This window comes from Saimiri boliviensis, chromosome 10 (assembly GCF_048565385.1).
Source record: "Saimiri boliviensis isolate mSaiBol1 chromosome 10, mSaiBol1.pri, whole genome shotgun sequence".
In the NCBI taxonomy this organism is placed as follows: Eukaryota; Metazoa; Chordata; class Mammalia; order Primates; family Cebidae; genus Saimiri; species Saimiri boliviensis.
The window spans coordinates 85,363,729-85,379,226 of record NC_133458.1 but is presented as its reverse complement, the minus strand read 5'-3'; the positions used below and the strand labels follow the sequence as shown (position 1 = coordinate 85,379,226).

The window sequence follows — 15,498 nt, the reverse complement described above, 5'->3', positions numbered from 1 at the left end:
CTGGTGAAAAGGAACACAAGGTTAAATTCAAAAATAATGAGCCATAAATCCAGTATTATTTGTCTGGCTGTTTTTGTTTCTGCTTTTATAGGCACCTTCTCCCTGGCAGACTGTTCCACTGAGCTGTTGCCACCCCCATTGCAGCCTGTGCAGACAGAGGCACCTCAAAGCCAGGGAACAGAGCAATTAATTCACAGAAAAACTACTGGGCACTAGCTGTTTACATAAACTAAGCCATTCGAACCTCACAAAGACTTACTAAAAAAGTATATTAATTTTTCCACCTTACAGATAGAAAAACAAATTCAAATTAGTTAAAATAGCTTGTTCGTTCGCACTGAGAAAAGGTGGAGCCAGATTTTGACTCAATTGTCACCTTCTCTAGAGGTAACCTTGACAAATGTCAGTATAATGAAAGCTCCACGCCCACAACAATTAGGTGTAGGTTTGTGTAAAGTCTACAATCCTTGCAAATATGGTCCAGAATTGCTGGGGTGATCAGCAATTTACAAGCATAAACAGAAGGACTCCTTTACAAAGTTGCTGTTAGTGCCTCTGTTTTTCTACTTATACTAGTATCTTTTCAAATAGTGTATCTGTTGCTACTGAAATGATTTCCACTTTAAAAAATTTGTATAATGTTTCCTACTCTCATTTTATATATTAGTACTGCTTCATATTTACACAGTGAGAAAGAAATAGTTCCTTTAATCTGAATTGGACTGTATCTTAAATGCTTGAGAAATACATCTATGTTTTTGTGTATCTATATGTATATGATACACACACACACACACACACACACACACACACAGAGCAACCTTCTGCCTGTGCTATAATAAAAAGATTATTACTGTAACACCACATTAACACTTGTTATTTTCTTTAGGTGATACATTTTATTAGATTATCTACTTCATTATTAATTATAAATATGATGAATAGGGTACTTTAGCTGACAACATAACATTATCATATTCATGCCTGGAACATGAATATGAGAGAGAGGAAAAAATATGACTATTAGATAAATCCATTCTGTGTTTTAACTTGTCTGCTCCACTACAGTCAAATTTGATATGAATACATTTGTGCGATTTAATTGAGATGAATTTCTAAAGGTTACATTTGAGAATTATAACAAAGAACATTTGTTTGAAAAGGTGTTTCTTTCATTATCTCAACAAAAGAGAAATACAACTTCTGAATGAAAAACTAAGACTGTTTCATGTCATATGCAGTGCCATTATTTTAAAAGAATTGCTAAGTTATACAGTCATAGCCAAGGAGCCCAAATCAACTACAAGAGCAGTACTGAGGTCAGAGATGCTAAGAGTCCTGGCCGAGAAGACAGTGTGAACACAACCCAAGTAAACATTTTTTTTTTTTAAGAGGAAAGGACACTACTCAGACAAACAGTAATTATCAGTCTAAGGCCAGGGGGAAATCTTTTATGGAGGCTCACACAAAACGTATGACCAAATGGATCAAGTGACAAAAGTGAACACAATTCTCAAATTTATGGCATTTAGTTCAGAAATAGAGGTTCTCTTGAAATAAAATTCCAAGCATTGGGAGAACTTCCAAGTCAGATGATGTGATTTATAACATTTTCTTCATCAGCTTTAATGCCATTATTACACCCTTGATTTTGCAGATGTTCTTTAAGAGTACTTCACTCTTTCATAAATCTAATATTTTTAATACTCTGATTTGCTACAATTCAGCTGTAGTTGCTTTTTAATGCTCCTACATCATGAGTAATTGGCTTTCAACGTACTGTACTGTATTACTATTCTACTAGTTGTTCATTTATCATCCACGGCACAAGATAAGTAGCTATGAATAACAAAAACTTTTTTTAAATCATTGCTCTCTTTCTCTTTCTCTCTCTTCCCTCCTCCTTCTCTCCATTCTTTTTTCCCTTTATTGACTACATTTCCTATGCTAGCATATAAAATTAAAAGTTTCTTTAAGATTCTTTTCTTCCATAAAAATGAACGCAAATTATGTTTTCTACAGAAATTATAGAGAAAGAAAACATGAAGATGTATTTTATTTCAGCTCAGTGAAGTCTCCTTTGGGAAAGAGGGGTTGACAAAATGATCAAGAAGGTGAACAATTTCCTGATTCCCCTTTCCCGTCAAATGTTCATGGTCATTCTTATGTGTAGCCCTAAACTAAACAAGCACATAAATGTCACAGTGAGGAGAGAGTGAAAAGTAGACATAATGTAGGCTCAGTTTACATTTAAATTGGACTGGATCAGATTGAGTTTTCTTGCTCTGTTCAGCATCCAATTCTTGTGCTAACTTTCATTACCAATTTAATAAAAATCTATCAAATATTTATGGGATGCTTACCATGGACTTGGCTCTGTTCAGAGCACAGTATTCTAGTTTGGTTAGGAATCTCTGCCTAAAATGAGTTCATAGCAGAATGAGGGACAAGTAGTTGGCTAACTTCAGTAGATACTGGATGAGATACATGGCGAATTAGTAACATGAGCCACTAGTATTGGATAGAAGAAATACAGTTAATACTTTGTAAGTTCTATACTATTTTATACTTAAATGCCCATAACTTGAGATTGCAGGAGAGTAAACATTGGCAGGCAAAGTAAAATGGTGTATAACTAGCATAAAGAATCTGAATAGAATTAAAAGAGTAAATTCTAACTTTCAAACCAAATTTAAGACAAGGATCATGCCTAATTTCTTCACCACATGAGAAAGAGTCTGTTAGTTATCTGACAATATTTATTCTCCCATTCTTTTATCAGTAATAGAAACTGCAGAGCTTATGCTAAACATGGCCATCCAGCCATAGCAATCTCACAGCCTCACTTGCACTTGGCTGTGGCAATGTAACTAAGATCTAGCAACAGGAAATGAGCGGAAGTCACATATGTAATTTTTTAGGTAGTTCCCCCCAAGAAAAGCAAGGGGGCATGTCTTCCCCTTGCTTTTCTCCTTTCCCATTGGCTGGAATGCAAAATTAACATGAGACCTGGAGTGGTCTCTTGTTCCATAAAATTGAAGCCACATTCTGAGAATGGAAGAGCAAGTTAAATCTTCAACCTGGCTGAGCCACTGCTACACCAAGCCTGTATCACTTATTCAATTTTTAAAATAAATAATCACCTTATTTAAGCCACTCTCTTTTGGGATCTCTTTGTTATAGTGTCATATCCTACCTAATATATTTCTTCATCCCAGGTGCCTTGAGGTAGTGACTGACAAATAGTAAGGTCTCATTTAATACTGTGAGCCACCAAGGAACAGAATGTTTCCAAACTGCACAGAAGATTTTAAAGCCAATGGCCAGGACACAAACAGGCAAAGACCAAGCTGAAATTCTTATGAGTGTGTTAGGCTGACATGAGGAAGTGGGTGCTATACACAATGCCTTTTTTCCACTCCAGCTTACAATAAACCTTAATTCCTGACACACTCATTTCATCTCACAAGGTGCTATTCTGCTGTTTTAGACCAGAAAAGTAATCTAACTATATAAAATGAAAGAGAACATGACATGTGATGGAATAGAATGCAGTTGTATACATTATGAAATACAACTCAAAGTTATGTTTATTCCATAAAAGTATGAACAGTATAAATTTAAATGCAATAATGCTTTCCAAAAACATAGTAAACGATATCTTATCTACATTCAAATTTTAAAATGAGAAGACATTTTGCCTGCTTTTAGATTATGTCTGCTGTGACTTTCTCTGACCATTCAAGTCAATACTATCAGATTTGAACAAATAGTATTGAATTATAGATGATGATGGTGATGATTGAATGGTTAATTATGATGTCCTTGCCTCCAATGAGAGGCAAGAAAGCATTCCAGCTAAGCATATCTTCCATTTAAGATTTTGTTGAGCTCAGTGATTCTCTCAAAAGAATATCACCTCCCTGGTAACCTAAATTATAGCATTTTATTATCAAATTTCAGGGATCACAATCTCTAATCACTTCTCAATAATTTTCAATGTGTCAGCTAAGAAAGATAATATTTAGTAATGATGACTAGAAGAATATATATCACTCTAGACACTCAAAAACCTATAGCGAGATTAAACCACACAATCAGAAAGAATTAGCTTTGGGTAAAAATTACTTAGAGTAATTCATTTTTGCCACCATATTGTAAACCTATATTAAGGGACATTATTTCAAAAACAAAAACAGAAACAAAAACAGCTCTGGCCAGGTATGGTGGTTCTCACTCATAATCCCAGCATTTTGGGAGGCTGAGGCAAGTGAATTCCTCGGGTCCAGGAGTTTGAGACCAGCCTGGGCAACATGGCAAGACCCTGTCTCTATAAACAAACAAACAAACAAACAAACAAAAAACAGTTCTATGGAACTTAGTGGGTATTTAACATGCACGTTGTCAAGAAGTCAAGGACACTGTCCTTGTACATTCAGTGCTTATTTCTCCATGAACATAAGTGGAAAAAATTTTTTCAGGTCACAATACCAGGAATAGTTGGGATTCTTCTGGACAGTGCATATGTGTGTACACGTATTTCCTTAGCGGCCCTATGAATCTTCACAATTGTTCATAAAATCTGTTCACATCATTTACTAGACTTTCATAGAGCTAGTTGCCTGACCCACCACTGTAAAATACATGACATTTAATATAGATTCTGAGGCTAGTTCAGCTAAGTTTTATATCCTTCATATTCTTCTGATTAATTTATCTCACTTGTCTTTATGCTCTTCTTGCTGATTTTTAAAAATTTATTTTATCTAGCTCAAATCCATTTCTGGAATTAAGTTTATATTTACAAATACAATGAATACTTTCATAAGATATGCTTCTTGTTTAACAATGTGTAGTTTACTTTTGAACTTAACTCTTGTTGTCTTTTTTTGTAACAATTGATTAGATTTAAATCTCTATGTTTACTTGTATCGTTGCTCAACACAGTTCTTGGAAGTAAGATTCTCAATAAGTAAAAAATATACTTGACTTTGTTTTTATAAGGGGTCAAAATGGTATTTTCATAGTCCTTTCATATTTCACGTAGTAACACACAATCTTAGCTGGGTATATGAACTGCCTGGACAACATTCTTTTGACATTTGTTCTTTACAGAGAAAAACTAAAAATCCTGTTTTTATTCCTTTATAGATAAATTGTTTTCTCTGCCTGGATGCTTGCTATAGGATGGCATCTTTAATGGTCAAAATTTTTCTGAGAATATTTATGGATCTGAGTCTACTTTCATTAACTTTGCTCAGAATACAATGTGCTATTGTAAACCCTGGGTTTTTTTCCCTACTCTGTAGAATTTTTTTCTATTATATTGTGCATGATTGCTTCTTCTTGTCCTAGCCTTTTCTTAGGGAAAGAAATTATCTCCAATTTCGCAAATATTACCCTTCTTAAAATTTTACTCTCTCCATTAATCCTTATGCCCCTTCCTTGTTTTATTATTTTTCTTCCTAGCGGTGTTCACCATCTTTTTTAGTTTCTCTTCCTCCCTATGGCAGTGAGTCTCAGAGACTCCCCCAGAGCTCTCTCACAAATTTGAGACTCACATATTCAACTGCCTGCCCAACAACTCCACTTGAATTTCTAGCTGACAACTCAAAGTTTATATATCTAAAACTGAACTCTCTTTCTCCCTTGAAATGTGTATTCACAAACCTTCTTCATCTCAGTGGTTGCCTACATACTCTTTATTTTGCATAGATCAAAAGACAGCGTCATCTTTCATTCCTCTCAAACACACCTCATGTCTTACCTTTAACGAATCCTGTTGGCTATTTTCAAAACATATCTGCAGTCTTATCATTTCTTTCCAACTCCGGTTCTACCACTACCACTCAAGTTCAGGTTACAATCACCTCTTATCTAGATTACTGCAATGGCCTCTTAACTTGTTTCTCTGTTCCCCCAAAGAAAAGCCAATACATGCTATAGACACTGACCAATTTCCAGGTCAGAACTACTACTGCTGCACAAGAATGCTGTGGTCAAGTGAATACTCATGAGTTCTAAGACTGCTGATGGAGTGACATAGACATATTATGACTACAATGCACTACTCCTTAAATGTTTGTATAATCCTGAGAAATCAGAAGACAGAATTGATGTTTTCAGTGGTCAAAGAACAAACTCCTTTCCTATTCTAATCACTACAGCCACTGATTGGCACTCCCTTGGTATTTTCTCCTAACTGTTTTATTACACAAACCTCTGGCTTTTGAAACTACCCAGGTGAAATGTTCTTCTTATCCAGTTCAGTGTCAACTAATTTAATTTATTCTTTGCAAAGAACATAAACCAAATATTTTACAGATGGTGTCTGCTTTATTGTAGTTCTTTTTTCCTCTCATCAGTACTTATACTGTGTCACATCCTTCTGGTTCTACGCTACAAAATACAATATTGTCCCAATTATTCATTATTGTACTTGGGCAAGCTGGGCCAGATATGTTCATTGGGTAATTCCAGAATCCAGAAAGAAATATTTTCTAAATTAATATGTTTAAAGATGTGTTTTTAATCTCTGATTCTGAGTAACAGACATTACTCAGTTTTACTATTTGTGTGTATTAGCTAAATGCAGGTTCAAGTTAACACAGAGGTAAATTGATAAATATTTGACCTATGGAAGACCTGAACTTCTTGTAATTCTCTAAAGATAATAATAATTAATATACAAGAATTAATGAAGTATCTATTATGCATAATATGAGAAGAATCTGTGTTCTCGTGGCACATAGGCTACTTAGGAAGAAAATATTAACACTAAAATAGACTCCAGTACGAGCCACTGAATGCCAAATTGTGCTACAGCAAATCTTAGTGCTACAAACTCTGGCAAAGTCATCTCTGTTAGAGTTTTATGAACTGTCCTGCATGGAAACCAACTTCCTTCTATTGGTGAATATCCAGTCTGTCAGTCTTGGTGGGAGACTGCTCTCCTCTCATGATCACTTGGATGAAGGAGAGAGAGAGAGTTAAGAAAAACAGAGGTACTGATGATGGCTCTTAGGATTCTAAGCTAAACAATTAGAGAAACAATTTACTAAAATTTACTGATTTGCAGGGGTGGAAGGAATAGGTTATGTGAGAGTGGCAGTGAGTTTGAGATGCCTGTGAGGATCCCACATTGGGGTATCAAGCAGATAGTTGAATATGATAGTCTGTACCTTGGCAAAGATGTGGGCCAGTATAGAAGCTGAAGAAATCATATGTGTCCTGTTGCCATTTGTTTACAGGCAGGACATAGATAAATTATAAAACTTCTTCCAATTGATGTCCCCAATGGGCACTTCGTGTCTTTGGATGGTAATGGATGGATTTAGAAATAGTTGCTTTTTAAATAGAAATGGCTCATCAATTAATTTCCTCGTTTGCCCTTTAAACTCCAACTTTTGCCTTCAGAATTGAGGGCAAAGCTTCACCTCAGTCTACAAGGTTTTGTGTAACTTAGTTCTCAGTTAAAACAATAATATCAAGCATGCATCAAGTACCAGGCACCATCTTAAGGAGTTAGCACTTAGAAATTTAATCAGCATAACAACCTAATGATGTACATTATTTTTTCCCTTTCACAGGAAGCATGAAGGGCTAAGTAACTTATCCAAGCTTAAAAAGGTAGTGAGAAGTTGAGCCATATTTGAACCCAGGCTGTTTGCCTCTAGAATCCAGGCTCTAATCCACTACTCTACTCTCTATAGCCACTTTGCCTTGCCAGAAAAGGAAGAGTTGTTTTGGATTTCTGAAACCTCTTCTAGCTCCAGTATTCTATGATTTTATTTAAGTGCATTTTTGTAAGCAGTTTCTCCAGTTCTCAATTGTGATGTGTTAAGAATTTGACTGGTGGCTCACATCTGTAATCCCAGCGCTTTGGGAGGCTGAGGCAGGTGGATCACGAGGTCAGGAGTTTGAGACCAGCCTGGCCAATATGGTGAAACCCTGTCTCTACTAAAAAAAAAAAATAAAAGAATTAGCTGGGCATGGTGGTGCATGCCTGTAATCCCAGCTACTTAGGAGGCTGAGGCAGGAGAATCACTTGAACCTTGGAGGTGGAGGCTGCAGTGAGCCAAGATCATGCCACTGCACTCCAGCCTGGGTGACAGAACAAGACTCTATTTCAAAGGAAAAAAAAAAAAAAAAGAATTTGACAATAAATTAAAGTAGAATTACAATCTAATTTAATCTGAGGAGGTTACCTAGATTCCTTTTTGTTCTATTTTTATTCTGTTTTCATTCTATCAAATTATTCCAACAATATGAACCTCTACTATACCTAGTAACCCATGGAATGCTACAAGATAAAGCAGTTGTGATTGCTACTGTACTCACAGGTAAAACTGGATAATCTTTCTGTCTTACCAAATTTTCTCTTAAAATTCTTTCTCTCCCATTTAAAATATATGTTAAATTTTCTATAAAATTACCATAGAATATTTTAATGAATCTCTATTTAAAATCTGGGTGCCCAACTTTCATGTAAGAATCAACATAATGAAAATAACAGTGAATTTATGTTAAATATATCTAGAAGTAAAGTTTATCTTTTTTCCCAATTAAATCAGAGTGTAGTATATTTTGGAAGATGTCCCAATTAAAACAAAATAAATTAAATATAATTCATTTACAGTATCTACTTGCTCCTCAGATTGTCCAAGTCTTCTCATGTTGTTGAGAATTAATATCTTTGTTTTAATTTATACTTAACTATTACTTTTCTCTAGCCCAAAACCTGATTGTAAAGTTAAAATTAAGGTTGCTTATGGCCATTAGTGGATATTTTTTATTTTCCCAGTCTTCATTATACACACTTCTTATTTCCTGGAAATGTTCCTACTCTTGAAGACAACTATATCTATACTGCCCATTACAGTTTAAACAAAGAGACTGTGCAATACTCTTTGTTACTACCTCGCATCTGCTGGTGAAACAGAATAGTATGTCTTATTTGATAGACACAATTCAAGGTTCCAAGACCTTTCAATTGACAGAAATTAAGACAGTGAGACAAGACCAAGCGGTTTGCTATTTCTTCATTTGCTCAATGTGCTCTATCTATCTAGAACTAGCCTCAAAAGACAGAACTAACAGTTTCAGCCACACTGTTAAGTCCCAGCTGTGGACAAGAGTATCTGCTCTGTATCTCTCCACTCATCCTCCACTCATGCTTATCCTTAACTTTGGACCTCAAGCACAGCATCAGCAGGAAAGATTGATATAGGGAAACAGAGAGAAAAACACTACAGGACATGTTAGCAAATAAAAGGCATGGAAGTCCTGAACAGGCCCATGGTATCGGGCCAATTCCAACCTCAGGAAAAATAGCAAAGCCCTTAGTATCACAATCTTCATTTTCTTCACCTTTTTTTCCCCTGCCTTTCAGCTTCCTTTAGGCCTGGCCTCCCCAATATATTCCAGTGTCCTCTTGCTGCCTGAGTCCCCCTTTCTTGAGAAAAACAACATACAATCAAATTTGTTCAAAGATATTAGTGATCCCATGTGCTGCCTCAGGGTGGGGAATTTGTGATATAAAAGAGGAACTGGAAAGGACAATGCCAGTCCCAAATTAATAAGTTACCAGTGACAGATTTAAAGCATGACTTTGGGAAACATAGGCAGCATTTGGAGGGAGTTCCTTTTACCCCATTCAAACCGCTTCACTCTATTTTAATCACTTTTGGCACTTAAGTTTAGTCACATGGTTGGCCACAAGCAGTGTCTAGAACTAAAAGAAAACTTATTCTTATCAGTTGGGAAAATGTTTTCGGGTTACAAAAAAAAAAGCACAGAATTTGCCTATGGCTGAATTGCAGAGTTACAAATGAAGCAGCCAGAAAGAAAAATATTTCATCTATGAAGCTGGCTATTTAGACGAGATAATTTCTAAAAATCCCTTAAAATTTAAATGTCTTTCAACTTTTTCAAATTACTAATTTAATTACTTCACTTTACATCTTGGAAAACTAACATATGCCATCAGTTCTGGCAGCTACCCTCTCCCATTTCACCCCCACCCATATAAAAAGTCTTTCCGTGCTCCTGAAAAAGCCACACTTGCACATGGCTCTGTGCCTCACCCACACTGCACCCAGCACCCATCAACTTTTCTTCCCCCTTCCCTTCCTACTTCTTACCTGGTTCACTACCACTCATCCTTCAAGACTAAAGCTGAAGTACAGTGTCCTTCAGAAAAACTGCAATATACACTTACTATAATTTTTATGAATAACCATTTCTACTAAAAAAATTAAGGAAACAAGAAGAAGAGATGAATTTAAGTATAGAAACAAGTAGCATGAGAGGCATGTTAAATATCGGTGGTGTAAGCAGACCAAACAGGAAGAGACAGAAAGACCAAGCAAGCATGAAACTGTCATAAAGCTTGTAAGGAACCCCATATTCACGAAGCAGTCATACTCATGAGGTCTTAAATAGGCTTTTTGTTATGGACCTCCAATCTGGGCCACTCGTTCTCTGGCTGTGACAAAAATAAAATCTATAGCTGCTCAGCAGGCTATATCAAGTCCCAACTGTGGACAAGAGCATCTGCCTGTGTCTCATCCGCTATTCATGTTTATCCTTAACTTTGAACCTCTTCAAAGTTGATATCAATCTTCAAAGGGAAGATTGATATAGGGAAATAGAGAGAAAAAAACCTAGGACATGTTAACATCATATACAACAGGATCTAGGTAGGGTGATCCTTTCTGCCTATTTGCAACCTATCCTAGTATATTAAACTAGGCTACACATTTTCCTTTTTTGCTGTATGCTTCAGATTGACTCAATAAATCATGTGACATGTCATGTGTATCTTAATTTCATCTGTGAGCCTTTCTGTGCCTTTCTTTCTGGGACAGTGTTCCTAGAAGTGTATTTGGCCACCACCATGGCACTAAGGTAAATCTCCAATGCACAAAGGCACTCATCACCTCAGTCTAGGTTTGATGTCCTTCCTTGGCATTCTGCGCAAACACATATCATAATACTTAGCTCCCTATGTTACAAAATCGTTTTCATAATTTATTTCCTGTAATACTGTTATGTATTTGTCAGGGACTAAACTTTCTTACTCAGATAACCTAAGAGACATTGACACATTTTTGTTAAATTACCAAAGAATCAGTAAATCCATTGCAGTTAACTAGTGTGAGTTGAAACCAGATTTCAGATCTCCCAAATGCACCATTAGGCAGAACCAGAACCTTACAATGTCTCACAGTCTTGAATAGAGTGAGAACAAGACTCGTCACTTGCAATGCTTTTTCTAAGATACCTGTGGTGGGGAGGGCAAAGACATTGACTCTAGCAAACTACCAGGAAAAACACAGTTTGACTTCTAATGTGCAGATCAAATGGAAAGTAATATCATGTCCACGGAAAAATGATGACATCAGTATTCCCCCAGATGAGATCCACCCTGAGATCCAGTAATGACAACATATTGCCATCTTTACTCTAATTCAGTACAGAGCTCACCCATTAGATGAATACCAACCCTAATGATAAACTTAATGGTTCTCTACCTGTTTTAACTTTGGTATGACTTAGGCAACAATTACAGGAATTTTTGAATCTAAATGTCTATATCAAGGGACATGCAGTATCTTTGATCAGAAACAGAGGTAAATAAACCTGGAGCTTTTATATTACTCACAATTGCATCAATTTCTTTCTTTCCCTTATCATGTAGGCCTTTTATTCCTTCTATATACAAAGTCTCATTCTCTATCTTTTTTGCTCACTTGTTTGAGTTCTCTCACCGTCTCTCTCCAGATTCTGCTCCATTTTCTTGATCTCCTTATTTTTCTTATTTCTTAGTCTTTCCTTTTTCTTTCTTTTTTTTTTCAGAGTCTTTGCTCACTCACTCTAGCAGGGTCTCAGAGAAAGTAATCAGGGATGTATCTGCAGGAAGATACAAATGCAAAGCAAAAGCATTTAGTTCCGAGGAAAGCAGGATTTCACAGCCTGCTCGTCGCAGCAGTCCACCAGAACCATGAACATCTTCAGAAAAGTATCAAGCCATAATCCAACTTAATTTACAAAATAATCAAATATTCTAAAATGTTTCTGAGAGAAGGTAGTAGAAAAGAGGAAGGATCTCTTAGAGATTTTGTATAATAATTCTGAGGAAGTATTGAGAGTCAGTACCTTAAGAGACCACATTTTCCATGTATCTGCAAAATAATTTGAATTATTAGCTTAACGTGCATTAAAGTATAAGTGGAAAACTATAAAACATAATTTTCATGGTTTTCAACGTAAAGACAACCCAAATGCCTGAAGTAAAAAATTCAGACTGTTAATGGCATTTTGAAAAATCCTTTTTTTTAAAAAAAAAAAAAAAACTGTTTTCCATTGCCAAACATGGCTCAAAAATTAAGTAAAATTCCAAGTCACCAAGAGTTTCCATATGCAATTTTGTCAATGTAAAAGAAACATTTTCCCTTAACTACATTAGTGTATTTTCTTCATGCTCTAAAAAAATAAAAATTATAAAATCTTCAAAAGTTTGAATGCCAACTCATTTTTTTAATAAAAGTGGCATAAATCAAATAGACATCTCCAAATGATATTGTGTGTTATTTTTGCTATTTTGTTAGCTTTCCTCTTCTATGGGACAGTTATCTGGGAAATTGTGTCCTCTTGTGGTCACTGGCAAAAACAACATGTTTTCTGCAAAGAACCAAACCAAACAACAGCCGCAGGACATAAGCCTTCAGGAAAAGCCATTTGTGAAAAAAGGAAATCCCTTTAAGTGAAAAAACGTGAAGTTATGAGTAATCAGAAAGAGAAATTGAATTGAAAAAACATGAAATGTAAATCATTCAATTTATATTTAAATTACTGGTCATCGGATGATTAAAAAGAAGACACATAACGCTATGAAGGAAGAATGACACCATGAAAACAGTTCTTATGAATAACTATTTATTTCTTGCATTCTTTCTTCAGTGATTCCAGCAACTCTTTGATATAAGTGAAGTGAGTGTGTTTTCCAAGGTTAATGGGCAGCTGAGGCATCAACTCTCCAGCCAACATACCCCCTGGAGAAAAAAAAAAAAAGGAAAAACATGCTCTTCAAGACTCCATACCTTCCCATATTCTGATCCCATTCTTTCTACAGGTTAGACCTATGTCTCCTAATCTCATCCTTAGGCTGAGTTCAGAATGTCAGCAATTTTAAAGATTAACATTTATTTGAAAATTTCATTTGTGGTATTGTTGGCACCTCAATTTATTATGCTTTTTACTTTTTCTTTTTATTTCTGGATTGAGGATTTCAAATTTTATAATTATAATTATATATATATATTTACTTTCAAAGATATCCAGATAGAAAAATGTAGAATCAGTTCAATTTATGAATTAAGTCATCATTTAACGAGAAAGAGAATGAGTTTTTATTTAGGGAAAGGTGTTTAAACAGTATTAAGGATACCAGAATCACGAAAGAAGAGTAAGCTTTTACACAGTTATTGTGCTGACATGACTTTATATTCCACTTCAATAAAATTATCTCATTTAAACAGCAGTCCCTCTGGAGTGTTCAAAACAAGATGAAATCTAAGATATGCTACCTTGTCTGATAGTCACTCAACTGCAGCCTAATTTTCACCTCCTTCCGTGTGAATGCTCCTATGCATTATTTATGCTTTTCAGATAAATTATTTCTCAGAACTTGGAGCCAACAAACAGGTGATAGGCCATGTAAACTCTGAGAAGAAAGAAGAGAAGGAACAGATAGAAGTACTCACCTTTTATGCAAGCACAAACTCCAGAATTTACCAGCTTGCTAACCATTCTATAGTGTGTATTTGTTTTCGTTACCTAAAAGCATTTATAATGGATTGTTATTACGAAAGTGTGACAGCATATTCAAACTGTCAGGATACTTAATATTTATTGTATATGTTCAGTGTGAGATTTCTAACTCTGTTACTTTTAACAGTATTTTTTGTTTCAATTTTTAACACAGCACACATTCCTCAGGCAGGATTGCATACATGCCAAGTTTGCAGTTTGAAAACAAAGATCATTTTGCATTATTCAAGTACAAAGGAAATTTTTTTCAGTTAAAATTTTTTTTGGGGGGATTTTATTTTAGCAGTAGACAAAATGACTGAATTCTAGCATTCCCAAAGAAGGTAGTCCCCACTGACATCCTTCCATTAAGGATGTCAGACTTAAAGGAAAATTGAGCCTTAAAAGAAAATTTCTAAGATTGTTTTTAGCATCCCAAGATTGAGATTTTAGAAAGAAGTACACTTTCAAATTTAAACTGAATATTGTAGAAGTTGCGATTATTGTTGCATATATAAGATAATCCAGAATAATATCTGACTTGTCAACAAGTAAAAAGGGATCCATCTTTGCCCCAGCAAATGTGGAAAAGAAATTTGTTAGGTAAAATGTTAGGTAAGAAAGAGCTGTACATGAGCAGACTGGACGATCAGCCAGGGTGTGTTGCAGTTTGTAAAGCAGGACGTTTCTACCTCCAGCCATTTTCAGAGGTAACTCCTGGCAAGCCAGTACCTTTTGCTCCAAAAGTAACATTCAAGCCCTACTTAAGAACTCAAAGGTCCTCTCATCCTCCACTCTTTAGAACAGTTCAAAAGAAATTTCTTCTTAGAAGCAGTCATCAATTGTGACTCTGGCTGAATGATTCCATGGTCAGGATGGTTCTGGTTAGGTGTTCATTTTGAATTCCCTTCTAAGTATTCTGGCATCAGAGCATTGCCTGAGCCTTGGTTGGGGGTTCCTGTACCCAATGGCCAGGAGCTCTTCATCAGCTAGAAGTTTAGTGCTGGGAAAGGGTTGGGCTCACTTATTTAAGAACTAGTCTTGGAGATTGATGACTGCAAGATGGGCTGGCTAATGACCGCTGGCTGTTGCGCTGTTGCTGACTCGGTTTCTCCTCCAGCTCCTTGTCCTCTCCCCTCCCCTTCCCCAATTCCCCTTGGTCAGGTAAGGTTTCCTTTACACTTTGGCCACACTTTCCTGTCTTGCTTACCCGTGGCCACAAAGGAAAGAGTCCAATCATTCAATCTCTTTATTTTCGATAACTAAGCTAAAGAGAAAAAAAAGAACAAAACAAAAATAAGATTTGATATTGAGCTTAAAAAAAAATAGCTGAAGTGGAAAAAGTTTCAAGACTTCTGCAGCCATAAGAATTGCAGAATACTGCGCAATTCAGATTTCATCAAGAAAGAACACTTGATGAAGAGTGGGGCAGAATTTCTGCCGCATTCTCTAAGCGCTCCCAAGAGATAAAATCTGTAAGTGGAAGACACAAACGCAAGAGTGCAGGGGTGACTGTTTCGAGAACTGCCAGAGTGCTACTGAAATTAAGTGGAGATCAAGTCGAATCTTATTTTCAGACAGACTATTTTACAATAAGGCAGCGGCTCGCTAAACAGGCCAGCTGACAAGCTGTAGTCATTGTTTCTGAGTATTTTCGTAAAAATGGTAAGGGACCAACTCTGCAAT

The 15,498-nt window shown here is 35.9% G+C and overlaps 1 protein-coding gene across 2 annotated transcripts in view; it reads right to left on the bottom strand.

Annotated features, from left to right (window-relative positions):
- The window catches only part of HDAC9 (histone deacetylase 9), a 1,049,458-nt gene that overhangs the window by 11,065 nt on the left and 1,022,895 nt on the right, over positions 1-15,498 (bottom strand). Inside the window, exon 27 of one of the 2 annotated variants that reach the window (XR_012512159.1) lies at positions 11,772-11,913. Coding sequence is in view for 1 of the 2 variants with exons in the window: in XM_074379574.1 (XP_074235675.1) it covers positions 11,889-11,913 (25 nt within the window). In the remaining variant the exon portion in view is untranslated. Of the gene's footprint in view, positions 1-8; positions 11,914-15,498 lie in introns of those variants that run through there. The other variant, XM_074379574.1, reaches the window with a different exon arrangement.